This window comes from Carica papaya, chromosome 9, assembly GCF_054855325.1.
Source record: "Carica papaya isolate Zhongbai chromosome 9, ASM5485532v1, whole genome shotgun sequence".
In the NCBI taxonomy this organism is placed as follows: domain Eukaryota; kingdom Viridiplantae; phylum Streptophyta; class Magnoliopsida; order Brassicales; family Caricaceae; genus Carica; species Carica papaya.
Window position 1 is genome coordinate 2067766 of NC_142317.1, and position 27264 is coordinate 2095029.

The window sequence follows — 27264 nt, forward strand, 5'->3', positions numbered from 1 at the left end:
CCGAAACTAAGGCCCAAAATTCACAACTAAGAAGATAGAAACAAAAGGAGGCTGCTACTTGCTATCCAGTGTCCGTCCTCCTCACTAGGTAAAAGAATCAGGAGACAGCTAGAGGGAAATTGCACAGTAGAGTCGACGGATATGGAGAGAGGTACACAACAGCAGCCACAACAAGGAGGAATTATGGTGGTGGCGACGCAGCAGAACCCTATTGAGCAGCTGCAGGTAAAGTTGAAAGAGTTTGAAAATGGATTTCGGGCTTGGTTGACTAAGCAGCCACTGCCCGTGGAGGCTGCAGTTGTCACCTCCGCCAGTGCGGCTCAGGGAGGAGCAATGGGCGCCATGTTAGGTTTCCTGTCCAAAGACCTTTCTTCGTCTATTACCGCTCCCCCTGAGGCATCCCTCAATCCTCAAGCTATGGCTTCTCTCAAGCAAGCTCAGGTCTCGTTCGTAATTTTTGATTTTGCAATTTTATAATCACTTCCCAAACCCAATATTGGAGTTTCAGAGTTAAAGTTTCCAGGAAAGCTTTCGTTTTCCAGAAATATTTTTCTTGCTGAAAGAAGAATTTACAGGTAAGAAATGTTTTGCAATGATATCTAGGCTTTGTCTGGTGGACCGGCTATCCAAGCTCGCAACTTTGCTATCATGACTGGTGTTAATGCTGGCATATCCTGCGTCATGAAAAGACTCAGAGGGAAGGAGGATATCCAGTCTAAGTGAGATTTCCTTCATGCTCTTTGTAATATAATTCATTTTGCACTTGCAGTATGATTATTGTGGACTAGCATTTAGTGAAAGTATATCCAGTTTGATCTTTAACGCTTCCATAAACAAAAGTAAAATCTCTTCATAGTTTTAATTTTTATATTATTCTCATTATGCATAATTAGAATTTATTCATCACCACTCCCATTGTGTAACATATGAAGCATTGAAATTCACATCCGCGCATTAAAAATGTAAGAATCGAATTATCACAATTAAAATTCAAGATGGAGACCTATTAACTTAAACAGAATATTTTATTTTGTAATTATGCATAATCAAACTAATATGAAACATAGAACAGTGAATTGGTTAGTATTTGAAAGGAAGTGAACCCAAATCTGTTGTGTTTTGGTTTGATTCCTATAACATTTCTAGATATCAAAACTATTATTAGCTTAAAGAAGGTATCGTTTATAAAATTGATATGGAGAAGGCTTATGATCATGTTTGTTGGGATTTTGTTATTTATATGCTTGAGAGGATGGGTTTTGGGTGTAAATGGAGGAAATGGATAAAGAATTGTATATCTACTACCTCTTTGGCTGTGATGGTGAACAGGGGGTCCTTCGTCTTTCTTCAGGGCGTCGAGGGGTATTCGCCAAAGGGACCTGCTGTCTCCCCTTCTTTTTCTTACTGTTATGGAAGCCTTTAGCAGCCTGATGGCGAGCGCTGGAGAGCTGGATCTGGTGAGAGGCATATCAGTGGGGGATGACGATTCTAGGGTGAAGGTTTCTCATTTATTTTTTGTCGTCGATGCACTCATCTTTTGTGGACCGGATTTATCCTCTTTGCTTCATTTGAGATGTATTTTAATTTGTTTTCAAATGGTGTCTGGGCTGAGAATCAATATGAGAAAGACAGAAATGGTTAGGTTGGGGGATAGGAGGGATGAGTTGGAGATGACTAGGGTGCTGGGCTGTAAAATCATTTCGCTGCTTATCAAATATCTTGAGATTCCCGTTGGGGCGAAATTTAAAGATGTTAGGGCTTGGGATCCGATTGTGGAGTTGTTTGCGAGGAGGCTTGCGGGTTGGAAGAGGAGTTTTTTATCTAAAAGGGGGAGGCTTACCTTAATCAAGAGTACGTTAGCGAATCTCCCAATTTACTATCTTTCTATATTAACTATTCCGGTTAGCATTGCTTTAAAGTTTGTAAGGATCCAATGCAGATTCCTTTGGGTTGATGATGATGGTTGTAGAAAATATCATTTGGTAAGGTGGGAGGTGGTGAAGAAACCTATGGATAGGGGTGGGCTTGGATTTAGATCCATTGTGGGTTTGAATGTTGCACTTCATGGGAATGAGAATGACAAATTTTGGAGGAAGGTGGTGGAGACGAGATGGGGGGATTGGGAGCGGGATGGCGGGAGAAGAGGAAAATACAAACTGTACGGGATGAGTTTATGGAAGAAAATCAGTAGGGAAGGCAGTAGTTTTCAGGATTGCATGGAATGGAAGGTGGGGAATAGAGAAAGAGTAAGGTTCTGGCAGGATGAATGGGCGGGGACTTTCAAAATGAAAAATAGATTCCCTAATATCTACAATATTGCTAGTGAGAGGGACATTACAGTGGATAAAGTGTATGAGAATGTTGATGGGGGAAAGGGGTGGAGTGTACAGGTTAGAGGAACTTGCAGGATTGGGAAATTGATATATATTGTAATTTACTCAATGTGCTGGCTGAAATTAACATGGATAATCAGAAGGATAGGAGGATATGGAAGTTGGATGAGAATGGATTTTCGGTGAAGTCCTATTACAATTTTATAACCAAAGAGGACAACGGGAATAATATGATAGTCTCATTTAGACAAATCTGGAAAGCTGCAGCCTCCCCTATGATGGTTTTTTTTTGCTTGGGAAGCCTCAAGAGGAAGTATTTTGACTATTGACATGTTAAAGAGGCGGGGCAACATCTTTGTTAATCAATGTTTTTAATGCAAGGCTGATGAGGAGACATGTGACCACATCTTATTATTTTGCCCAGTTACTCATAGCCTATGGATGTCGGTGTTCAGGTTGATGGGAATGAGATGGGTTATGGCGGGTAATGTAAGGAATGAATTATGGGCTTGGGCAGGTATTTGTAAAAAGAAAAAACATTTATTTTTTATTTCACTTACCATTTTTTGGGATGTGTGAAAGGAAAGAAATGTTAGAGTTTTTGAGGAAATAGAAACAGATTTTGTAAACATTAAAAATAGATGATTTCATACTTTTGGATCCACTTTGCTGGATCATGACATATTACATTGGGATGACTTGGGATGCGTCATTGACCACTTAATTGATATGTAATTACTATGTAACTGGGTGGTACTTCTTTAGTACCTTTTGTGAATAACAACACTTTCATCTTTTACTTCAAAAAAAATTATTAATTAATAGCTTATTATAATTAATATAAGAATTATCGAGGAAAGGAATAGGAACTGAACCAAATGGGATCGTGTGAACTAAGAATTGCTCACAGATTCTTAAAATATCACACAACAAAAGCAAGTTTTTCTTTCTAGTACTAGAGATGATGGTGCATTATATTATTTTATTTGTTCATCATGTTTATATCAATTCTCTTGGTATACTTATCACCATCTTCTCTGTTCTTAGGCAATAGGTATTTATCATAGGGAGAGTGTCAAAAGGATTGTGATTAAAATGCATTTATTTTCTTTATGCTTAAGTGCACACAAAAGTTAACCTTCTCTAGTTTGTGGATTTGAGCTTTGGGATGTGGTTCATGTCAACTAGAGTAAATTTTAATGATAATTCTATTTGTCTCTCATATTTTGTGGGGTATGATCTTCTTATGCTGTTTAGTAGATAGAGATTATGTATCATCTTGACAATGAAAACATATATTCATAAATATATACATATACATGTATATATATTAAGAATGTCGATATAGATTTCCCTACTTTGGCTGGTACTCTAATTTCATCGTGGGTTGTTGTCTCAGAATTTATGCTGTCATGAATCTGATTGAGAGCATCCACTTTACTGTTTTCTGATGGAGATATTTTAAGTTCCTAAAACAAAAAATGTTGTCTATGGGTTCTTACTCCTCTTAGACACCTGTCTCTCTGTTTTACCCGGAACTAGTCTCATTTGAAAGGAAGTTTGCGAGAATATAACTTTTTCATTCTCTTTTCATTACGTGGTAAAGTAACTTGGATCCTATATCGAAAGTGTGCGACTTTGGTGTGGGGTTGATATGAGTTTGTCTCTCCCACTTTAATAGCTAGCTTTTAGGGTTTATTTCTCCTAAACTCATAAGAATGATATTAGAGCTAATCATCACTTCTCCTAGTTGCAACTTTTCTCTTCTTTGCTATGGGTTTTGTATGAGCTTTTAGAAATTTATTTCAAGAACTTTTCTCTTTCAGTTGCGAACTTTGTGCTTTAATGTTCTGTAATTCCTCGAGAGTACTAAATTACTATTGCAGCATGGTGGCAGCTTTTGGTTCCGGAGCTGTTTTTTCCTTGGTTAGTGGCATGGGTGGCCCAAATCAGGTAGCAAATGCAATCTCTTCTGGACTGGCTTTTGCAGTAGTTCAAGCTGGGATTTTCAAGGTGAGTAATCATAAGATCGACATAGTTATTTTGAAAAGAATGCACAGGGGTAAAACGTAAATAATGTTATTTCAACCTGTTGCAATGATTATTTCATGCTGAACTCTTGGAACTGATGCTTATACAAAGGGCAATGCTTATGCTTATGCAAATCAATCACCGTTGCTAAGTTGTCTGGGAACCGAAACTTCTTTCCAGATAATCACATACAAACTTGCATTAATATAACTAGGATTTTAAATAATTCAGTATCATGTGCTTTAGTTTGAATTTTTTTCTTGTAAAGTATGGTGTGATAGTCGTGTAAATTCGAGTTTACAAGTAATTACTATTATTTTAACCTTTGAGAAGTGTTATCTTTAATTATTGACATCTAAGAACTAAAAAATTGGTGCTCTCAGCTAATATTGCAAGGTCAACTTTATGGTAACATATTTTGTAGGTGTGACATCCTCGTCTGTAATTGTACCATCATTCGTAAAACATTTCCAAACTAAACTCCTTGGCAATTTCCCTGCGAACAGTCTGATATTCTGGTATGCTGAGAATTTTTTTCATATGATTATTCAGGTAGGACAAAAATTCTCTCAACCGCCAGCTGAAGATCCGTACTATGTCAGAACAAGGTCTATGTTAAATAAGCTCGGCCTTCAAAACTACGAGAAGAATTTCAAGAGAGGCTTGCTAACTGATAACACTTTACCGTTGCTAACTGACAGGCAAGTGGCTGGCCTTATTGCTCCCATTCATCGTTTCATTCTAACTGGTTTATCATTCTGCGCGCGTGTATCCTGTTTTGACATACTTTAGTGGCGTTTTTCCATTTTTCCAAATTCAACTTCAGTGCTCTTAGAGATGTAAAAATCCCACCTGGACCAAGGTTGCTTATCCTAGATCACATTCAGAGGTTTGATTTTCTACTCCGTTAATGGTATTAGTCTCCCTTAAACCATTGATTTTCATCTCGTGCGTGATTATGCATTTGTTCTTTAGGGATGCCGAGCTGAGAGAGAGGCGATGAAGCTGTAGTTGCACTTCTGCTGATGGACAATTTTTATAGAGGGTAGGAAATAGTTTTCCTGTTGAAGAGATACTCTTTGTTTGCATCATTTGACTTAATTATCCAATGATATTAGTGTTTTCTTATGATCTGCAATGGCTTTGAATGTCTCTCCCCTCCTATCCCACCTCGTCTAATGTAAGCTTCTTAAAGATGAGCTGAAGTATTAAATACTACGAGCTTTTACTTTGTTTATTAAAGTTGCAGTTTTCGAATTTTGATATTTATAACGTTTTTTTTTTAATTAAAATTTAGGTTTTAAATGTTTATTTTTTATTTTTTAATAAAAAAAATTGACATAATTGGGTCAAGAGACTTAATAAATAGTTTATTTATATTAAAAATAAAATATTTAGTCGTTGAATAGTTTACCCTCCTTGTAAGGAAAATATCTGGGAACGATCCAATCCGAGGCTTTCGTCGCAAGAGAACTTTCAATTTCTTAATCATTTCAGTTGTAGATGGCACGCTTTGATTGCCACGTGTTTGGCACGTAGTGATAATATAAATTATTTATATAACTTTTATAAAAATAATATAAATTTTTCGATTAAACTTTATAATAAATATTTTTAAATATATATTATTTTAAAATTTAATATATCTGTAGTAAGTAATTAAGTCAATTAGTATTAACGTATTATATGAAAAACCACCGACCCATTTTTTATAATATGTTTTGGCGGTGTAACATGTAAATGTAAGTAGAACATTATTATATATGTACCGTCCAAAATTTAATAAAGGAATTATCCAATTTTATATGAAAAAGAAAGTAATCATCTAATTCACGTTAACTATTAAAAAGTAAGCTTCTCGCGTGCGCGCGTGCAAAATTTTTAATTTTAAAACGTACGTATTAAACTAATTTAATATTAAATTAATTATTAAAATATGTTAAATTATTGAAATACGATTATGTAAAAATTACTCATTTCTAATATATTTTACAAATAATTAAATGTTGTTTAATTGATGAGCAATTAATAAGATTGCCCTTTTGTAAAGATGAGAACAAATTTTATAGTTAGTTCATTTAACATTAAGTTTAATTTAAAATTATATAAATAATAATTAATAAAAAAAAAAGTTGGGTATTACAAAAGTAATTGACAATTAAACAAAAAAAAAAAAAAGAATATTACAATTGTCACGAAGTAATCGAAGAGAATATGCCACATTATAGCATACGATTCTTTAAATTTATTCAAAAAATTAAGACGGAAAAAAACAAAACAAATTTCATTGTCACTCCTATTTCATTTATTTTATTTAAAGTACAATTATTATTCTTTTACCAGAGCCACTCAATGACAATCCCGAACCCTCAGTGGCCGGTACTGCTTCGGCAAACGTCCCGAATATATAGCTCCGAGATGCAGAGAAAGTTACGACGGCCATTCAAACTTCAAATCTTAACCACCAATTCCAGATCCAACCGAGCGAAGTTGAATACATACGGATAAATTACTCATAATTTTTTTATTTGTAGATTGATCATAATGGAGTTTTTCGTATTAGAATTGTTTGGTATTGATGGGTAATGAGTACTTGAATTATTAATTTATGTTACTTCAATAATTCAAATTGCACAGCACGAACTTGATGATTCGATCTTTTCCATTCCGTCTTCGGGAAGGTGATCAAATTATAGCATTTAAAATGCAATAAATTCAGTAGAACTTTTTTGTAATTTAGCGAAAATATTAAGTGTAAATTACTGTCATGTGCAAGCAGATTACAGCTGCGTCGGAGAACAAAACAGAGAAATCTAAATACAGAGGAACTAAAAAGAAAAACTAGCCTATCTTCTTCTTCTTCTTCACGGGGTGGTGAAGAACAGTTTATCAACACTACAACCTAATCACAAAAAGAAGGAAAAAAATAAAAGTACAGGGAGACAAGGAGGAGAAGCGCGAACCGCAGATACAGTAAAGAACAGAACCAGAATTAATTCGGTACTGATGTAAGATTCCGGATATATACTGATCATATTCATACACAGTGTACGTCGATCAGGACGAAGAAAGCTGCGAGAGCCGGTCCATGAGGGAAATAATGCGAGCGTGGTAATCACGCGCCTGGTGAAGGGACTCGGCCTCTAGTTCGGCAAGCATGTTGCAGAGCCTCTCTTCCGCCTCCTCTGCAACTCGTAATCTCTCCCAGGCCTTTGAGAGCTCCGTCTTCATCTGCTCCTCCCTCTCCTTGCTGTTCCTCAGCTCTCTCTCCAACTCCTCGTTTCTCTCTCTCAGCATCCTTGATTCTAGATCCCCATCATCCTTCGTCTTCTTCACCGTCTTTGTGCCGTTCCCTATCGCGATAGCTGGAGCCATTTTCCTTGGCCTGAATTCCCCGAGTTTCTGGTTTCCTTGCCTTTCCTTTTTTTTTTGTTGCTTAACCACTCCTTTCTCCACTGTCTTTATAGGCCTCGGCAGTTATGTCCAGATTCAATGTATCTGATGCGAGCTCATTTCGCACGCTCCGGTCCAAATTCATTTTTATTTTTTCTTATTATTAGTTCAATTACAATTTTATCCATGTAATTACTAATCGCAAAATCATAATTTGTCACCTTATTATTTATTTATTTTCATTTTTAATTTATTTAACATTGAATTTTTGCTTATTATATTTATAAAAATCTAAATAATACAGATATGTTCTAAAAAAATATACATCTATGTAAAATAATTATTTTTTAATTTTACTATTTGCTGAAAATAATTATTTAAATTAAATAATTAGTGTATATGATAATTTTTACAATAAAATTTATACAAAACATGTTTATACATTATTTTAATGTAATTATGGACAATAATATTTTCACAATGACGTGATAAATTTCAAAAAAACTAAGTAATTTTTTTATAAATATTTATTTTATAAAAATTATTTAAATTAATATAATATTTAAATCAGACATAATTTTTTTATTTATTTTTTAATATAAATTAGATCAAATATTAAATTATAATAATTATAATTTGAATTGACATTAAAGAAAGTCAAGCATCATAATATATGCACTAAAAGTATTTCTAAAAATATAAAAAACTTTATTATTGAATAATTTGAATGCCGAAAATTTAACATATCTACCGTGAAAGAAATTATTGTATCGACTATTTACCTAATCAAATCTTTTTTTAATCCTTTGACTCGTACTACAAGCATCACTTTTTTGCGGAGCTCATAAACATCGTGAAAGAGGTTATCATTAGAGCTTTTTGGTTTAGAACGTTCAATTTGTAGGCTTGATTTTTTATTTATTTATTCGTGTTTTCTATTTATTTGTATCCAAAAAATAAATATTTCAAATGTATAAAAAATTAATTTCATGTTAAATATTTAAATTACATACGTATGTTACAAAAAAAAAATTTCACAATTTCTTAAAATAAAATAAGTTATATGATTTTCCATAATTTACTTCAATAATTTTTTAATACTATGTTAATAAATTCGATCGACGGTAAAAAAGAAAGATAATCGGGTCAACAGTCATGGGAAGGATGGGTTTAGAGTTCTAATGTTCTGTAATTGTGTAATGCCCAAATTAAATTAAATTAATTATAAATATAATTTTTAAAATTTTTTAAGTTTAATTTAGTATAAAAATGAAAGAAATGTTATGGATGATGAAATTGAAAATAATTTTAAGAAAAATAGATAAAAATTTGGATTCTAAAAGTATTTTTAAAAGAAAAATCAGAAACCGGATATTAAAATATAATTTAGAAAAGTTTTGTCACGTAAGATGTCCGGTCAACAGCTCCAACAAACCATAACATGTTGCGTGGCAACGGACACTAACACGGTATCATGTGGGGGGCCACGCGGGCGATCCGTGTACCCGCGATCGAACGGCTCAGATCTATTACCGCGTGCACGGACGGTCTGGATGCGTTCCCTCCCCAAACGCGATAGACGACCCAGATTAAATGGAGACGAATATAAATAATCATTTTTATACCACTAGCCGCGGGACGCCCTCATTGGAAAAGAAGACTCATCCGCTGGGAAGGAGAGCCGCTGCCATTCGCCGCCACACCGAAGCCCTTTCCGACCACCAAAAGAGATAAAAAAATTATCCTTTGCTCGAAATTCAATTTTAATAATCCCCATAGCCAAATCGGAGCAAAAAGACCGGCTAATTGACCGAAAACTGCAGGTAAAGTCCGGCAATGCCGTTGTGGAAAATTTCACAAAACGCCTCCGATGAGGCCCTTCCCGATTTTCATTCGGCGTAATTTTTTCACCATTATGATCATCATTTCATTCTCTACAGGTTGACTAGAGCAAAACACACAATCGCAACATGAGCCAAATGAGTCACCGCACCGGAGAGCACCGCCACCGGTGAGTTTTAAATTTGTATTTTTTTTGCCAACCAAGACCCCTTAACGTATTTTCTTGTAAGGATCGATGCAAAATTGGCCAAAAACAGCCGACCCAAGGCGGACCATCGCCGCCCACCGGAGCACGGCGGAGCCGCCGTGATGGAATTCTGAAATTGGCCAAAATTGGACCCTGAGGCTGATTTTGGATTTTTTGGAATATTTGTAGGTACTTATAGCGCGTTTTGATTTTCGAAAAAAAAATTCAGGAAACCTGGGGATCGCCAGTAAGCGCAGTCAACAGTTTAGCCTTTCAGGAATCAAATTCAATAAGAATCTCTCACCTTATCATCTATTATGGAATTGAAGTTTAATTTTAAATAATATGGTATTTCGTGAAACTAAGAAAATATCTATAATTAATTACGAGTTACTAATAGAGCTAGAACTAGAAATTATTCTCTGTTGATTTCTGTTGATTTATTTTACAGTTCAAATGCATGATAGTATTTGATTTATCGATTTTATAATTTGAATGTATGTATACTGTCTACTATTACATTGAAAAACCGATATATGATTGTATTCCCTGATGCATGTTTGTTTGTTTATGTGATTACGATTGATTTATAAAATGGAGACTAAAGAAAAACAGAAAAATTGTGTGATCTAAGTGAATGGATGAAACGACAGTCTTACTGAATATTATGGGATATAGTGGACGGATCGAATATAATAGGGAACCCTATCGTAAACGTTATCTCATATCGGACAGGATATCGAGACTTGGTAATTCGGCGCTCATACCGGACGGGGTATAAGGACGGCTCGTTTCACCCTCACACCAGACGAGGTATTGAGATTTAGTGGTTTGACGTTCATATCGGACGTGGTATGAAGACGACCTTTTAATTGAGAATATTGAAAAAAAGGGTTCACACGTAGCAATAATATCCCTATGAACTCCAATTGATACTAGTAGACCGATAAAATGAAAGATTATTGTTTAATAATTTATTGAATATAAATTTATAATGTGTACTTGTTACTAATTGCATATGGAATCATGATAAGTGTTATGTTATTGTCTCTATAGGTTGCTTTTATAAATCTCGTTGCGGTAAGTGGATGGTAAATAGTTTTATTATTAAGAAATATATTTGTTTAATTAAGTGCTCAATTAGTTGTTTTAATTTTTTACCAACTTTCATTTCTGTGTCGGTGAGTAGCGTGATATTCTTATTGGACTAATGTAACTCAATCTTTATTTAACCATTTTAGATCAAGAGAATTAGGATCCAGAGCCCGATTCACAAGAGAGTTGCGAGTAGAATACCAGTTTTATTTATTTTTCGTTTATTTCTTTATTTTTTTCTATTTCATTCAAAAAATTAATTATTGTACCACTATTTAGGACTTTAAATTTATGTGTAAGTAATGTAAATATTAACTATTTATTTCATTTCTGTACTTAAGTTATAATTTATTTATTTGGACATTGCGGAGTCGTTACAAATTGAGTTTCCTTTTAATGGCCATAAACTTAAAATGAAACCGAGCCCACTTTGTCACATACGGAAAAGAAAAATATTAATCATTCTATTATATAAAAATTATTATATTTTATAAATTATTGTTCACTTTTTATTATCAATTATTTTATGAGATATTTAACAGAAGAGATTAAAATTAAAAATTTACATTAATCATTAAGAATAATTATTTATTAATTTTAATTCAATTTTAAATACTAATTCAATGATCATGCGCCAATCACATATTTAAATAATAGAAACAATGAATGTTTTTGTTGGAGGATTAGGATTAAAACGTTTCATTACATTTTTCCATCGTATTAGTACTGTTATTATTCGATACGGAAGCCGGATTAAACAATAATTAACCGGGGATTGCTCTGAATCGGGGAGGAAATGGAAATTCAATGGGAGCTTGGACATGGCGAAACGTGTAGTCTATAGCTGAAACCCCCTCTTTCCAATCTGCACTTTCCTCTCAACAATTTTCACTCATACCAAACGCCAAACTTCCTTCTCTAAATCAAATTGCCCGTGGCGGCCTACTCCTTCGCACTTTTCTTTCCTCCACGCCATCGCTGACGTCCTTTTCGATTGTAACAGATAGCAAATCATCGTCTGGTTCCGGCTTCTTTTTGCGGTTAAGTTATGGTTGCCTTTTCATTAGATTGTTCTTCCCTCCTCTCTTTTATATCCGTATATTCAAATTTCAAACTATTTTTAGATGAATCAGGATCTGTAGATTTGTTACCGCGGAAATTTTGAAATTACAATTTGTTAAAGCTCTCTCTTCTTGCCTAAACTAGATGATGATTGAGTAGTCGTTGGTGTTTTCTCGTATGGAATTTGTGTATTCGTCAGATCCTGCTCATAGACCATGTTTGATGGATTAAAGGCAGCTTCTATTTCTTTGTTAGAGAGAATTCGTCCTCATAAGTTCATATCCACACGCCACAGCTAGCACAAATCTTCTGCAACAGTTTGTGTCTTCTTCTTACAATTTTAGCTGCCTTAACTTGCAATTGTAGTGGTCTGATTACACGCATTTTCTTCTTAGCCTGTTGGAATACAAGCATGGATTTGCAGGCCAATTCTCAATCCGAGTCTGGAAAACTGGAGCAAATTGTTCTACAGTTCTTTTTAAAGACATTGCACATTATTCTGGATTCGAGAATTCCTTCTCTACACTCACACGATCGTTTTGTTGATCTGCCATCTGTTCCACGGGTTAGGAAGAGTGATAAATGGTTCAATTTGGTATTAGGAGACCGCCCTGCAGCTTTCGAAAACTTGAATTTCTGGCATAGAAATATAATGGATCCAATGGTCATAGACATTATACTTGTTAGTCACGGATCTTCTTCTGTAGATAATTTGTATAGTCCATATACAAGGGGTGCATCCCTTGAGACTGTAATAGAGAGGTGGGTTATTCAATACGAATCTCCACAGTTTAAGTCTCCTCAAACAAATGAAAGTTCTACCTATTACAAGAAGACTTATAAGAAGTCTATCATTCTCTTAAGATCTCTTTATTCCCAAATGAGGCTTCTTCCTGCGCATCGGATCTTTCGACAGCTAAGTTCATCCACTCAATCCTATAATTTTGACCTTATTTACAAGGTGTCTTCATTTAGTGATCCATTCTCTAGGTCCGAGGAGGAGATGATGAAAGAGTACTGTTTTGTACCAGTTGAGGCCCTTCCAGGCCGTCTTTGTGTCTCTGTGACTTACCGTAAGAGACTATCAGATTTCAACCTTGAGCCATCAACTTCTTTACCACCAAAGATCATAGCTGACTATGTTGGTAGTCCCTCTACTGACCCAATGAGGTCTTTTCCCGCTTCAGAGAAGGGTGTTCGTGCCACATCCTTTCCGTTAAGAGGTGTATGTCCTCCATCCATTGCTCCATCTGAGCGGCCACACAGCTGGACTAGTGGCTTTCACAGACCAGCTCCTTTTACAAGGCATCAGTCCCTTGGTGGATCTCCACCTGCATACCACATATCATCCATATCATATGATTCTCAGTCCCCTCCAGCTGACACCAATAGTCACAAATATGGAAATTTCAGACCACCTGCTCAGCAAAAGGCTGGTCTTCATGATGAATATCAGCTTTCACCTCCATTCTCCCCATCTGCCTCCCCCTCAACCCCAACACATTTCTTAGGTAGCCATCACATGCAAACTCGTTTACACTCAGGCACTGCTCCTGTAACTATTCCGTCCCAAATGACACACAAAGGCTCTAGATATCTCTCTCCTAACTTCTCTGATCCGAGTAAAAATTCTCTTCCTCCTTTGTCTCCCAGAAGTGCAAGGAATGATTCTTCATCGCAGGAGTCTCCATCTGGAATCCGATCATATAGAAAAGCAGAGATTCCAAAGTCTGGAGAGTTATATTCGGGTGTAATAAATCACTATTCTGGACAGAAGGTGATCTTTGTATCCAAATCCTGCTGTTTTTTGTTTTAATTTTATTTCCATATCCTATATATTATTTTTGCCTTGATGATAAGGCCACTTCTTGATTTGTCTTGTAGGTGGTCAGAGATAGCAAAGATGATTCAGGCCGGTTCTCAGGATTGTTATCTTCAAGCAGTTCACCACGTGTCGGATTTTCTAGAAGCTCTAGTAAATTATCCTTTCAGGATGACCTAGATGATTGTGATTTCTCATGCCCTTTTGATGTTGATGATGTTGAGACTCCTGATTCTGGGGTCAGGTAATTCATTTTTTATTTTAACTGGTTTTTATTGCATAGTAACAACCTTATTGATATAGAGGTCGCACCTTATTGTCTTTTTTCACTTGTTCACCTGCACGATTGTTTTTGAAGTGGAAGCCAAGCCATGAAGCACTCAATAATTTAGTACAGTTTCCTTAAGAAAAGAGATTCAAGGTTATACTTAATTAGTGTCAGTTTCAGGGAAAACACCGCATCAAGTCTTTCTTTTCGGGTTGGTCAGATTTGACATATGCTACTTTTTGATTATGCTAGGCTGCCTTAAACTTTTCTGGATAGAAAAATGAGGCATGATGTCTTTAAGTTAAGAATAAGGTTTGATAGAGATACTGATATGTGTCAATTGAAGGTATAGATGGAGAAAACAAGAAAGAAATGATAAGCATATGATATATGAGAGTCAGGCAAGTTGTTTAGGTGGCATAATGCAGTTCATTTTATTCATGATATCCTCAATCTAAACAAGAGGAAAGGATCCAAAAAGGCAAATGAAAATAGCAAAAGCTTCGTTAGTTAATCTTGTCTCTTATTTATCCAAGCGCATTTACAATTTATATTTGGTATTATAGCCGAATAAAACATATTACTGAAGGTGAAGCCTGAGTAGTTCATTTTTGTTTATTGATGTAACTAACTATGGTAAGCATAATACATCATTCTTGTATATAATCCTTTGATGTCAGTCATTTGAATTTGAAGTTTTATTGCTGCAAGGTATCATTGAATTTTTTTTTTAATATGCTACCGTCTTATCACCACTGTATCTATATAGTTATGGCATTGAAAAAAAGAGGTTCACTAAGTATTATTTCTCCTACTTTTGGGCTCAGAAACTTATAATCTTTTGTAAATTGCATTGGTAACTCAGTACAATATGTGCTTTATTTGTGAAGAAGCATATTGGTCACTCGTCAATTAATGAAAATATGTTAACCCTCCATGTGGCACTCGATCTATTTGAGAAATTGCACACTCAATTCCACAAGGCATATAAGACATTTGGTTTCACTTGCATGACCTTCAAGGAGTGGTCTTCTAAGTTTTATGTGAAGGCTGTGGTCTCCAACGAATTAATTAAAGAGATTTTGCGTGGTGATGAAGAGAACATCAAATGTGCTGTGTTTGTGGCTCTGCAGCCTTTCTTAATATAGCTGATATTACATATATATATATATAATATACTGCTGTGGTTTTAATCCCGAGTCCAATCTCCTTTGGCAATTCTCCTTTATGTTTCCAAACAGATTGGTTTGTTATGCCCCTTTTCCCTCCTTAGCTTAAATGTTGTCTTTATCTTTTCCTTTTCTGGATATGCAGTCAAACCCATGGCCAGACAAAAACATCCGATTTCACTGCACAGTCTCTTCCAACATGTAGAAAATCGCAAGATGCTGCTGTTGGCATTCTTGTCCAGATGCTCCGAACTGCCCCTCCTCTCCGCCAAGACCCAAGTTATTACGAATCTGACTCCATGAGGACTGAAGTGGAGGGAGGAGGCATTGGTACGGCTTCCGCCTTCCTCATACCTAGAAGAACAGCAGATGCACTGGAAGAGCTCAGGAGTTACAGGGAGATGAAAGAACTTCTACTCTCCAAGAGTGGAACTTTGATGACCAGTAAAGAAAAAGCTTAGTTAAATTCTGCTGGGTTAATCTTCTGCCAAAAGAAAAAAAAAAAAGAAAAAAAAGATGCAGTGTTGCGTTTTTCATTAATATATTCTGTACATAACGTGAAGTATGATTAATGTGATTAACATTTCATCGAATTTGATTAAAGGGTGGTAAGTACGGGGTTCGTCAAATTTTATGTCTACAAATTATGTATTAATTATTTTTTAATTGAATAATTATTATTTGAGTACATATTTATATACGAGTTAAGTTGTGTAATTTATTATGTTTTTATTAAAAAAAATTATTATATTATTATTTTTATTATTATTAGTATAAAGTATTCCACTAATTATTAAAATGTTTAACTTTTTATAATAAAAATATTTTTATATATAAATCTGAAATATATAATTACAATTTTATCAAATCTGAAATATATAATTACAATTTTATCAAATATTTTACTGTTATGATTTTTACCCTGAAATAAAAAAGAAACTTCTTCTGTAAATCAATGTTCAACAATAATATACACGTGAAAGATAATAAGACAAATAATTTGTTTAAATAAAATAAACTAAATTAAAACATATTACCTTAAATTAAAAGTAAAATATTTAAACTTAAAATGTAACTTAACTTGCGTTTTAGAAATGGAAGAAATATTTGAATGGCCTTTCTACAAGAAGCCCAAATCTCTGAAATCCAATATAATCCTACTCCATGGAGCGCACTCTGGATTCAAAATTTTACAGTCGTTTCTTCTTCCTGGCCCGCGGGTGACTATATAATTGGATGAATCAATTTCCTTCTTCCTTTCAAATTTAAATCACTCTGCTGTGGTTTTGCAGAGGGCGAGGTTTCTATGTTTACCTTTACATTGAGCTTGAGAAAGTAATGTCAATGGAATCGACCGTTCCTTGTCCCTTCTGTAACATTAAGGTTCTTCGCTCACAACTCGAGTGGTCTCTCTCTCTCTCTCTATATCTCTCTCTGCGCGCTTAATTAGTTGTAAAGTTGATAGCCTATTGGTTAATTGTTTGATTAATTGATATTGCTTAACTATGTCAAGCACTCTTGAGTTTGTCGCAAACTTTGGCCGGTGCAGGCACGCCAACAGCCACTTCGAGGATGAAGAAGACCATCAAATCGCTAATGATAGGCAGTTGGCTCTACAATTTTCTTCCTCGTCATCGTTGGTTCGGTTAATTCGGTTTCTGCAATCGTTTTCCTAGCATTACCTTGTAATAACTTCGTACTTTTACAACAATCTTTGTTGTGCGTTGAAAGAAATGGATGCTTGTCTTGCAGAATAATGGCGCTGAAGCCACTTCGCCTAAGAGTCAGACGGATGGCGGTGATGGAGGAGAAGATTCTATCCACGTCGATGATAAAATTTCCTGCCTTATGGCTTTACAGATGAGGAGCTCCTTTTATGACGTGAAAGAGGGTCTCATGCCCTTGTTGAAACGCTGTTTGGAATTGGAATTGGAATCGCACAAATCAGTCACCGTACTGTCGGGTGTCGTCAATCATTTCCAGAGCACTGTCTCGGAGGATATCGGGTGGGGTTGTGGATGGCGTAACATCCAGATGCTTTGCTCTCACTTGCTTACTCAAAGAGCAGACGCCAGGCAAGTTTTGTTTGGGGGTTGTGGATTCGTTCCCGACATTCCCTCTCTTCAGCGATGGCTTGAGATTGCTTGGGAGAGGGGCTTTGATGAGCTGGGCTCGAATCATTTCAATAAAAAAATTTATGGTTCTACCAATTGGATTGGAACTACTGAATGTGCTGCTCTTTTGCGTTCCTTTGGCATTCGTGCCAGGATTGTCGATTTCGGTCCTAAGGAGCTTAAATCGCTTTATTTTTCTGTTCGTGGAGCAAAGAGGAAAGCAGTACAAGTTTATGGCCCCATGGACAGATACTTGCATCCAAGGAAGCATCCCCAGGAACAGAATTTTTCTGATCCTTCCGTTTGTGAATACACTGATAATCTGCTGATTAATGATTTTACAAGCAACACTGACAGGCAACGGATTCTCGCCCATTGGGTGTGGAATTACTTTACAGATAAAAGCTTACTCAGTTCCGAATCTGCCTTCCCTCGGGTTATCGTCAGCGATATAGCGTAAGTGGACATCCTTGTTATTTGTTATTTGTTTTTTTGTTAAATTAAAATATTCTGTTTAATTTGTTACTATCTTTGACGTGCAGACCTTTGTATTTCCAACATGACGGGCATTCACGAACAATTGTTGGAATCCAAAAACACCAGAGGAATGGAAAGCATTATTACACTCTCTTGATTTTGGACCCAGCTCATGTGAGTAGCTCTTACCCATTTCTATGTTTAGGATTGCAGAGTGTTTGCAGATGGTTGTAGATGTCATTAGCTAGTTCTGTAGCTGGCAAAAAACTACCTGAACTATACAACTATAAATCATGTGCCTTCTATTGTATATTTGAAAGCAGCATGTCATTTAGTTTCAAGGAATTGGAATAGTTCTTTGTTATGCAATTATTTGGTACTTCATCTGGGACAAGCATAATACATGTGAAGGATAAATTAAACAAAGAGATGCATTGGAGCAGAAACCAGAGGTCTCGATAGTCGTGATTGGGATTCTTTAGAAAATTATGTCTGACATGTAACTTAGTATCTTCTTTTCAACTTTCATCATCATCCATTTACATTATGTGTGGCTCTTAGAGTTAGTGTGGAAAAGAAGGAAGGGAGAGTGAAAGATACAATTTTCATAAACATGAGCTTTGGCTCTATGCTCGAGTCTTCTCATCCATTAGTATTAAAAGTATTCCTTGGATGAAGTTCAAGCGCCTAGTTACCACCGGGAGATATCTAGCTTACCAAAATGAGGAAACAAATCCTATCACTTATTTACTGTCTGGATGTGCCTGGTTAGAGGCACTAATTAATTTATATATATATGCAGAAAACAGCTGCTCTGGAGAGATCACTCAATGAAAATTCTGGATGGCAGAAGTTTATAAAAAGAGGGATGCACACCCTGCAGAAGCTACAATATCAGGTTATGTTGCAGTTTATCTGTGTGCATGTAGGCCTTATTATCAATTGATGTGTTGTTGATGTTATTTCTGTTTCAGTTGTGCTATGTTGATCGGGGAATTGCTGGTGGAGTGGAGGTGGAGCAGCTTAAGACAATTGATAGCATATTTTGTGAACTCTAGACAAGTATCTTGGACTTCTGTGCTTCCAGCAAATTGCAATGATGTTCTATTTATCATATCATAAATGTCTTTTTTTTCTCTTAAATGACAATGATAAAGCTTTGTAGAAAATTCCAAATAGGAAAAGGTTTTTGTTATGACTTCTTTGTGTAGTTGTTCCTAAGTACACATCGTTGAGTCAATTTATGTAACGATAAATCTAATACACACACAGCCACATATTAGTCACCCGATAGTTTCTGATGCTGGAGCAATCTGGAGTAAACTCCCTTAGAATTTGATGATAGAGTTACGTGGGATCCAGTCTCCACAATTTGACCCTTATCCATTACAACTATTTCATCTGAATTTATTATTGTGGACAGCCTGTGTGCAACTGTTATCTGTGTAAACCTGGTGTCACCATGTCTCATCTTATGTACTGATTCCAACGCACTCACTACAGAATTTTCAGATTCAGCATCTAAGGCACTTGTTGCTTCATCCAGGAGCAAAATTTCTGGCTTCTTTATTAGTGCTCTAGCAATGGCTACTCTTTGTTTTTGTCCGCCTGAAAGTTGGCAGCCCTTCTCCCCAATGATTGTATCATAACCATCTGGCAAACTGCAGATAAATTCGTGTATGCTTGCTTCCCTGGATACCTCTACAATTTCAGCTTCAGAAGCCCCATTAGTCCCATAGGAAATGTTTTCTCTGATTGAGGAACTAAAAAGAAGTGGCTCTTGTTGCACAAATCCTATATGTTTTCTCAACCTTCGGAGATTGTAACCTTTTATATCCTTCCCATCAATGAGAATCATTCCTTCACTGGGACAATAGAATCTTAACAAAAGAGCCAAAATAGAGGACTTCCCAGCTCCACTTGGGCCAACAAGTGCAACCTTTAATCCAGGATCAATTTGTAAACTGAAGTCATTGAGAACAGTTACTTCTGGCCTTGATGGATAGCTAAACTTGACATTCTTAAAGTCAATTCTCCCTGTGATTTGGTCAACTGGTGGATATTCTGTCATATCTGGTTCAATCTCGGTTTTCCGGTCAAGGGTTTCAAACACTGGTGTTAATGTACCTACAGCGGATATGATGGTGGGAATTAACATCCACAATTCAGTGATTGAAGGTACTGTCAAAGAGAAAATCTGGTATGCTCTTATGCCATCCTTGAAGCTGGCTTGATTTCTCTTGATCAAAATTGCTGTGTACCACAAAGCCACGGCATGTGCAATGTTCCATAAGCAGAGGGAAACTCCTTGAATTATCCCGTACTTGATACTTTCACTCCTGTTCTTTCTCTTTGGAACTTCAAGGGATGTTTTGGCTTTGCTGAGTATTTGCTCTTCATGGCAAAATGATGCAATGGTTCTTATGTTGGCTGCGGACTCTGAAGCAAGGGAAACAACTTCATAGTGTGCAGCAGCGTAGTCACCTGAAAATCCTTGGGCAGATTTGGCTTGAATTAGTCCACCAATGAAGTGGCAAGGCATCACAGCCCAAGCTACCAGAGCCATTCTCCAGTTAACAATCATGCTAACAATTGTTGCTATTAATATGGAAGAGATGCATTGGACAACAATTGACATACGATCAGAAATTACGGTCTTGACCATGGAGGTATCGTTGATGACCCTAGACGTAAGGGAACCAACATTTGATTCAGGTTTCTCAAACCAAGCTACTTCATTACGCAATATGGCTGCAAATTTTTAATAAATTGGATGTTAGTTATGCTTAGTTTCATTTTTCATGGTTTGAAATTCTGATGAATGTTCGCGGCTCATATATATATATATATCTGCATTAAGAAAAGATTTGGTATTGCTGAAGATATTTCCATGGGACTGCTAAGTACCTGCATATAGAGCTTGTCTGAGGTTTGTCATGGCCTTCTCTCCAACCATGCCAAAGAAGTAATGCTGCAAGGTGTTGGAGAACAATGAGATTGCTCCTATTAGAGAGAAGACAATTGAATACCATCCAACTTTCTTCCTTGCGTGCGGATGATAGTATGCAACTCCTACTGTTATGATGAGGAAACCAAAAAGAGGCTTTGAGATGCCAGAGAAAGCTGCAGCGAAGGTACCAATAGCCGTTTGTACAAGCTCTTTCCTTTTCAAGCCAAACCACATTCTGAAGAAGACACCCATCTTTTTTTCCCCTTCCTGTTCCACTTGCTCAATAGGTTTGTCTACATTTTCGCTGGGCTTTCTAGGCTCCTTAAGCTGCTCCACGTCTAGATATGGAAACTTTTCATTTTGATCAATATCTGGAGACGAGGATTTCTGATTTGTAGTAGCTGATTCTTCAGTTTCTTCGGAGCTGTTACCAGTCCACTAAATTAGTTAGGTTTAGTTTGGTTAATGCAACTAACGTGCAATGGCGAATTCACTGGATCAACCTTGAGTTGTGAATTGGGCCGAACTTCTGCATGCTAAATAGGTTGTTATAGAGTTTGCTGGTATCTAGCAAGCTGAGGTGTGTTCCCGTTTCTATAACCTGTCCTTCATCTACAATTGCAATGATATCTGCATTTTCTATAGTTGATAGTCTGTGTGCAATAGTGATGACTGTTCTGTCCTGCATAGCCTTCTCAAGGGCATCTTGAACCAACTTCTCTGACTCTGAATCTAGTGCGCTCGTGGCCTCATCAAGTAAAAGAATTGGAGGATTCTTTAGAATGGCTCTTGCTATTGCAATCCTCTGCCTTTGTCCTCCTGATAGCTGGACTCCACTTTGGCCTACCTGGATTTCATTTTTAGCCACAAGTTAAAATATGAACTTAAGACTTCAAAAAAGCAATTCCATTTTCTAGAAATTACTGCAAAATGACCAAGAGCTTCGGCTTGTTGGTCACCTTTCCCTACTTAAGACAGTGAGGTCTATACCTAGGTTCTAACCCATGTTATCACCCGCAGCTCCGTAGGAATACAAAAAAAAAAAAAAATTACTGAGCCGAAAATATCAGCCTTCTAACTCATTCATTTACAGGGTGCCTGAGATTATTTCTCTGTTGAGTACATGCTCTTTTTCTTATCTGGTTAATTTAATTTTTTATCTTATATATAATTTATTATGTTTTAAATAAGCGCTTAACTACTTTAACTTAAAATACATTTGTGTAAGCAATCCCAAAGATTCTTTTAATTCCATGCGATATATATCACCATCACTTCATAACTACTGCAATAATAAGGCATTACTATTCTCTTTTGGTGTGAAGGAGAATGATTTTGTCACAATCAAATTTACTCAAAGTGTAGACATTATAACACTATCTGTTGGCCCATAGAACCAATTAGTCAAAGCACAAGTAGGGTAGCTCATGAAATGTCCTCCTTTCTTTTTTTTTTTGCAAAATGATATGTCTATGAAATAGCAGTCGTGCATGCAAGTCTTGATCTAAGAAGATGAGGAAATATGATGCTCGATCAAAGATCAGAGTTGATCAAACTTACAAGAGGTAATTATACTGAAGGAAATGCAACTGAGTACCTACATTTAACTTCTAGCATTTTCACAATTTACTTCTCAAACATCTACTGTTTTTCTTTTCTACGCCAAGCGTTCAAATCTTCTGTCTTTTACTTTTTGTTCTATATGATAATTGATCATTTTACTTCTGAGAACTCTGTTTTGGTGAAGGGATCTTGTAACATGTGCTTTAAAGAGTAGCAAGTGAATCAAGTTAAGAAATGACCTCTGTTGCATATTGATTCGGAAGTTGTGATACGAACGTGTGTGCATTGGCCAACACTGCTGCATTCTGGATTTGCTGATCATCTGCATCCATGTTACCTACTTTGATGTTATCCTTAATGCTTCCTGCAAAGAGTGATGGTTCCTGGGAAACTACTCCAATATTCTTCCGTAGGAACTTCAAATTGAGATCCTTAATGTTATGATTATCAATGAGAATTTCTCCTGCAGGAAAGCACATCATCTCAATTAAGCCTGTTGATATCGAATTCAATTATCTTATCCTGCTGTTTCAATATACTGATTTGCAATATACACTAGCATGCTTGAATGGAATGACAATCATGAAGCAGAATGTGGCAGACATGCAGTGGCAAGGAGTGCCCCCATTACATGCACAGCGCAGGCATTTGATGCATTCTCGTGAACGCATGTCTGCATATATACACTCACGTACACCAAGACTTGCATGCGCGATTGTTATTGAAATATCAAAACTTGAAGAAAGAAAATCTTCTGAACCTGAGAGGACTTAAATAGAAGTTGCTTACCTTGTGAGGGATCATAAAATCTTGTAAGTAAGGAGATTAAAGTACTCTTTCCACAGCCACTATGACCCACTAAACCAAGCATTTTTCCTGCTGGAATTGACAGTGAAAACCCTTGAAGGACTAATTTATCTTCTCGGGATGGGTAAGCAAAGCATACATCATGAAAACAAATATTTCCATTAATTTTCTCAAGTGTTTTTGCTGTTGGATCATAACTTATAGCTGGCTTTCTGTGTATAACTTTAAAGATCTCATTTCCTGCAGCCTTTGCCTGATTGAAGATTTGCATATCTGGTGCAGCATGTGTAAGTGATCTGCAGTTTGGAAAACGATCAGTTTTGATGTACTAAGTAAACAATATCATTTTGTCTTGCTTCAGGAAATAAAATTTCTTACATAGCCCCAAAGAGAATGCACATCACTGCAGATATGACATCTCCTCCAGTTGACCTCTTGTCAGTGACTACAATAGCACCAACCCATATGATCAGAGCCCAAGAACAGAAGGTCACGGTTTGCAACATCCCTGTTCCCACGCCTTTTATCAGTGCCTCTCCTTTGGATATGAAATACTGTCTGGCCATGCACTCCGAGAAAGCTTTGACAGCACGATTCTCGCCAACAAATGCAAATACTGTTTTGATTTGAAATATGGTCTGTGATACGTGAATTAGTAGTAAATGTTGAGATATCTGTTCTGATTGATTTGATATCTAGTAGGCTTAAAAGTAAAATTGTAATCAAACTAATTTCTTTTACCTCTTGTACCATGGATGTAGCTTGTGATGAGTACAGCGTCTTAGCAGCAGAAGTAGAGTTCATTTTCTTGGTGTAAGTGGCTCCAATTACAAGGACCAGAGGAACAACCACCAAGGTTAGCAATGCCAATTCCCAGCTGCATATGGCAGCAATCACTACTCCCGAAAAGAAAGTAGCCAAATTTGACAGAAAATGTGCCATCTGCGCTTGAGATTGAAGTCAGTGCTGTATCCTTGTTATTTTCAGAGACAACTTACATGAGGCTAATAAAATATCTGTTTTTTAAAATGTATATGTAGGTACCTTTTCCCCTATTGCATCTTGTATGACACTCATATGGCTGCTAATTCCAGTTATAATCTTCCCACTTGTTAAATCCGTGTCAAATGCCCCTATCTCCTGGGTAAGTACTGCTCTCAGGAATGCTAATCTCATTCGCACCAATTGTCTTTCACTTGCATAGATCCAGCATCCGGTTTCTGCAATTTCCAGAAAGAAAGATCAAATTGTTAGTGCAGTTAGCCAGTTGCATTTGTTTCTCATACTTATTGTTGTATTTCCTCTGTGGACCAATTATTGACATACTCCTATATATATCTATGTAGTCTCTGAAGGTAACAAGCAGACAAGGAAGAACACTAACCGGTTCGGATGAAATCTTTAGAAACTAATGTGTCGCACCTGTTAGGTATATCTTACACTCTCAGCTTTATACCATTATAAGCGAAGTGATCATTTTAGAATGAATATAGCACTTTGTTTAGAAGCATTTACATAAACATGTATTGTTTGAAGATAGAAACCCAATAGAGTTCAGAAATGAAAAGAAACTTGAGCAAAAAATGGTAATATAAAAAATTCATCATTCTACCATTGGGTTGGTACGATTTGCACTAGGCATTTTGATTGTGTTAATATGTTCCCTGCATTATAACTTTTATATCAGTTTAACCCTTCTGTTAATGAGAATTACTTATTGAAACAGAAAACATGAGTATATGGCCTAAAATATTTCTTTTGCTTCAATTCAACTTTGGTCTAATCTCTCTGTTCTCAAACTCTATCTTCATTTCACCTCAGTTTGTGCAACAGGAATCTCTAGACAAAATGAAGCAGACACGAATTGAAACAGCCTCCTTTTTCCCCTTCTTTTTCTTTCTCCTTTTCTTCATCACCAACAGCAACACCATCAGATCTATCGCTGATCTCTCTCTCCCCTCACAAGCCCCCCTCCACAAAACCCTCCTCTAAGACTCTTTCCTCAAAACGGACTCGGTCACTCTCTCCGTCAACTCATCCATTAAAAAAAAAAAAACCACATGTAAAAACCTCAGGTCAACGAAATTTGGGTTAGGAAAAAGTGTGAGCTGGGGGGAAACCTCAGGTCATTTTTCTGGCATATTCGGGTTTAACGTGGGTGCATTTTTGTGAGTTGACTCACGTGCTCTGCACATATGTTAGTTTTAAGGTTTTGTACTTTTAAATTTATATTTTGATTTATGGGGAATGTCATGTCTAAATTAACTAAAAATAAATTAACGGACTGGTTAATTTGATATAAATACAATAATATAAGAGTAATTTTTTGTATTATCTAGAACATTAAAGTTATTTTTAGTGTCTTTTGGGAATTTTTTTTTTTTTTATAAAATATTCTCTAAGAGGGAGCTTACTAGATTTCTCTAAGAGGGAACTTTTGAATAATTTTCGATTTATGCCTTTTCACTCACCCATCCCCAGTCCGAGAAAGGAGAACGAAGAGAGGGAGAGAGTAGGAAAATTGGGGAGGGAGGAAGTCATAAGAGCTTGAGGGAGTGGGTTTAGTAAGTTCTGGTTCTCTAGAATGGGAGATCTGTTAAGGACTAAAGGAAGGAGGACTGAGAATTAAAGTGAAAACTTATTTGAATAAAAATCCAAATCATTATTGTAGCTATATATCTTACATATGCTTCTAAAGGAAAGGTACATTCATTATATACTGCATGGGAGATGGCAGTATCAGGTGTAATCTCGAGGGTATAGAAGCTGCACTTGTTAGCTGAATAGAAGAACACGGGCTTTATATCCAATATATATATATATGTGTGTGCATATGAGAAGCAGACTTTTTTTTGCATCATCATGACATGCTCGTGCGTTCATCTAGGAAATAGGATTACCTAGTATTCCGGCTGGAAGTGTCGCAATGGCCATGTACCACACGTATGGAACAACCTGGAAACAACACAAAAAACCATAACACGGTAGATAGGTGATAAGTCAGACAAAAGGCTCAGTTAAAACATTCTCCATATGTCTGTGCACATACACACGGATAGCTTCATACATGTATGTGCGTGTAAATTTGTGTGTATGCATACATACCTTGAGGATGGCGTTGGCCATGGCATGGGTGTCGTCGATGTTGTTCCCAAATGCATTAAGGGCCTTACCCAGCAATAGATATCCAATGGGTTGAGCCATGCCGTGCACCACGGAACCTAATGTTCCCAGCGCCATTAGTGCCCAGTCAATTGCATCGGCATAGCTCAGAAGTCTATGAAATGCCAAAGTTTCCTCCTTCCTTGAGTCTTCCCCCTTCACTTCTGTTTCTTGCCCCACTCTTTGGCTTCGTTCCACCATTCTGGCTTTTTACAAGTTCTAAAATTATGCGCTTGCTTCCTCTTTACACAACAATATATATATATATAGAATTTCTTTTTATTTAATGTTATACCAGAAGCTTTCAACTCAGTTTATTTCAATCTTAAATTTGTTTTAGTTATTGATCCCAAAAAAGTTCTTTTTAGTTAATTCTTATAATCTATAATATATATAGAATTGTCATACAATAGTTTTTTTTAAGTTTCTTAATCAATTTTCTACTTTTAATTCTCGTATTCGTATTAATATATAAAATTAAAACACAATTTATTATGTTCGAACTATCATGACCCAAATCTTAAATTTTTTAATTTCGGAACTTACAATTCCACTTTACAAAATTAGGATCAAATAGTCACCATTATAAAGGTAAAGACTGATAATTCAAGCATTTTGTGAGTGTGTGTTAGTCGGACTATGCATTTTATGTTTTCATTAGGGAATATCTAATATTATTGATTGAGTTGTTATTAATGTGTAATTACTATCTAATTATTTAGATATATGAATTTTTGTTAATAAATAATAATTTAATTACATAAATTGAAACTAATATAAAAATTAGAACCAAAAAATTGAACAAAATTATACCAAACACAATCTTAATGTTAAAAAATTACCAAATTCGCCATGATTGTGATATGAAAACAACCAACAATCTTCGTTACCCTTTGGATTTATGTCACATTTTTTTTAAAAAAAGTTATACAGTCGTATATTTGCTGCCTTTGATAGAGAACTTTTAAATGCTTTGCCATGCATGTGTA

The 27264-nt window shown here is 36.0% G+C and overlaps 5 protein-coding genes and 1 long non-coding RNA gene across 8 annotated transcripts; 4 read left to right on the forward strand and 2 right to left on the reverse strand.

Annotated features, from left to right (window-relative positions):
• Positions 1-53: 53 nt before the first annotated feature.
• Positions 54-5606, forward strand: LOC110823214 (Mitochondrial import inner membrane translocase subunit Tim17/Tim22/Tim23 family protein). The gene is made up of 6 exons (XM_022053551.2): positions 54-441; positions 604-719; positions 4220-4346; positions 4917-5065; positions 5191-5253; positions 5340-5606. The coding sequence occupies exons 1-6, from the start codon at positions 142-144 to the stop codon at positions 5365-5367; spliced, it is 783 nt and encodes a 260-aa protein (XP_021909243.1). The 5' UTR covers positions 54-141; the 3' UTR covers positions 5368-5606.
• Positions 5607-7078: 1472 nt separating this feature from the next.
• Positions 7079-7807, reverse strand: LOC110823290 (protein RESPONSE TO LOW SULFUR 3-like). Its single transcript, XM_022053655.2, has one exon. It carries the CDS (start codon positions 7737-7739, stop codon positions 7422-7424), a length of 318 nt encoding a protein of 105 aa, XP_021909347.2. The 5' UTR covers positions 7740-7807; the 3' UTR covers positions 7079-7421.
• A 4406-nt stretch (positions 7808-12213) lies between these two features.
• Positions 12214-15892, forward strand: ATG13 (Autophagy-related protein 13). The gene is made up of 3 exons (XM_022053657.2): positions 12214-13720; positions 13828-14009; positions 15348-15892. Exons 1-3 carry the CDS (start codon positions 12356-12358, stop codon positions 15661-15663), a joined length of 1863 nt encoding a protein of 620 aa, XP_021909349.1. The 5' UTR covers positions 12214-12355; the 3' UTR covers positions 15664-15892.
• Positions 15893-16384: 492 nt separating this feature from the next.
• On the forward strand, positions 16385-18991 carry LOC110823170 (Peptidase C78, ubiquitin fold modifier-specific peptidase 1/ 2). Of its 2 annotated transcripts, none has more exons than XM_022053492.2 (6): positions 16385-16608; positions 16716-16842; positions 16955-17772; positions 17859-17967; positions 18596-18691; positions 18768-18991. In XM_022053492.2, the coding sequence occupies exons 1-6, from the start codon at positions 16541-16543 to the stop codon at positions 18849-18851; spliced, it is 1302 nt and encodes a 433-aa protein (XP_021909184.2). In that variant the 5' UTR covers positions 16385-16540; the 3' UTR covers positions 18852-18991. The 2 variants fall into 2 exon arrangements, with proteins under 2 accessions (XP_021909184.2, XP_021909185.2); XM_022053493.2 differs by having other exon boundaries at positions 16387-16608; positions 16752-16842.
• Positions 18816-26525, reverse strand: LOC110823169 (ABC transporter B family member 1-like). 2 transcript variants are annotated; one of them, XM_088211036.1, is made up of 10 exons: positions 26219-26525; positions 26014-26068; positions 24158-24333; positions 23855-24055; positions 23492-23751; positions 23096-23409; positions 22546-22769; positions 21247-21590; positions 20701-21167; positions 18816-20544 (listed from the first exon to the last, which is right to left on the reverse strand). In XM_088211036.1, exons 1-10 carry the CDS (start codon positions 26474-26476, stop codon positions 19073-19075), a joined length of 3771 nt encoding a protein of 1256 aa, XP_088067162.1. In that variant the 5' UTR covers positions 26477-26525; the 3' UTR covers positions 18816-19072. The 2 variants fall into 2 exon arrangements, with proteins under 2 accessions (XP_088067162.1, XP_088067163.1); XM_088211037.1 differs by lacking the exons at positions 26014-26068; positions 26219-26525 and adding an exon at positions 24930-25943.
• On the forward strand, positions 24225-24727 carry LOC148239716 (uncharacterized). The gene is made up of 2 exons (XR_015816224.1): positions 24225-24362; positions 24460-24727. It is a non-coding gene; the product is annotated as an uncharacterized LOC148239716 (long non-coding RNA).
• Positions 26526-27264: the final 739 nt, after the last annotated feature.

Bases quoted from the DNA above. Each gene is read 5' to 3' on its own strand.
- LOC110823214 (XM_022053551.2), top strand. From the start codon at position 142: ATGGAGAGAGGTACACAACAGCAGCCACAACAAGGAGGAATTATGGTG. The intron at 442-603 runs GTCTCGTTCGTA...AATGATATCTAG, and splicing joins CTTCTCTCAAGCAAGCTCAG to GCTTTGTCTGGTGGACCGGC. The intron at 5,066-5,190 runs GCAAGTGGCTGG...ATTCAACTTCAG, and splicing joins TTACCGTTGCTAACTGACAG to TGCTCTTAGAGATGTAAAAA.
- LOC110823290 (XM_022053655.2), bottom strand. From the start codon at position 7,739: ATGGCTCCAGCTATCGCGATAGGGAACGGCACAAAGACGGTGAAGAAG.
- ATG13 (XM_022053657.2), top strand. From the start codon at position 12,356: ATGGATTTGCAGGCCAATTCTCAATCCGAGTCTGGAAAACTGGAGCAA. The intron at 13,721-13,827 runs GTGATCTTTGTA...TTTGTCTTGTAG, and splicing joins ATCACTATTCTGGACAGAAG to GTGGTCAGAGATAGCAAAGA. The intron at 14,010-15,347 runs GTAATTCATTTT...CTGGATATGCAG, and splicing joins ACTCCTGATTCTGGGGTCAG to TCAAACCCATGGCCAGACAA.
- LOC110823170 (XM_022053492.2), top strand. From the start codon at position 16,541: ATGTCAATGGAATCGACCGTTCCTTGTCCCTTCTGTAACATTAAGGTT. The intron at 16,843-16,954 runs GTTCGGTTAATT...CTTGTCTTGCAG, and splicing joins TTTCTTCCTCGTCATCGTTG to AATAATGGCGCTGAAGCCAC. The intron at 17,968-18,595 runs GTGAGTAGCTCT...ATATATATGCAG, and splicing joins TGATTTTGGACCCAGCTCAT to AAAACAGCTGCTCTGGAGAG.
- LOC110823169 (XM_088211036.1), bottom strand. From the start codon at position 26,476: ATGGTGGAACGAAGCCAAAGAGTGGGGCAAGAAACAGAAGTGAAGGGG. The intron at 23,752-23,854 runs GTAAAAGAAATT...CACGTATCACAG, and splicing joins CTACATCCATGGTACAAGAG to ACCATATTTCAAATCAAAAC. The intron at 22,770-23,095 runs GTAAGCAACTTC...GCTTTCCTGCAG, and splicing joins ATTTTATGATCCCTCACAAG to GAGAAATTCTCATTGATAAT.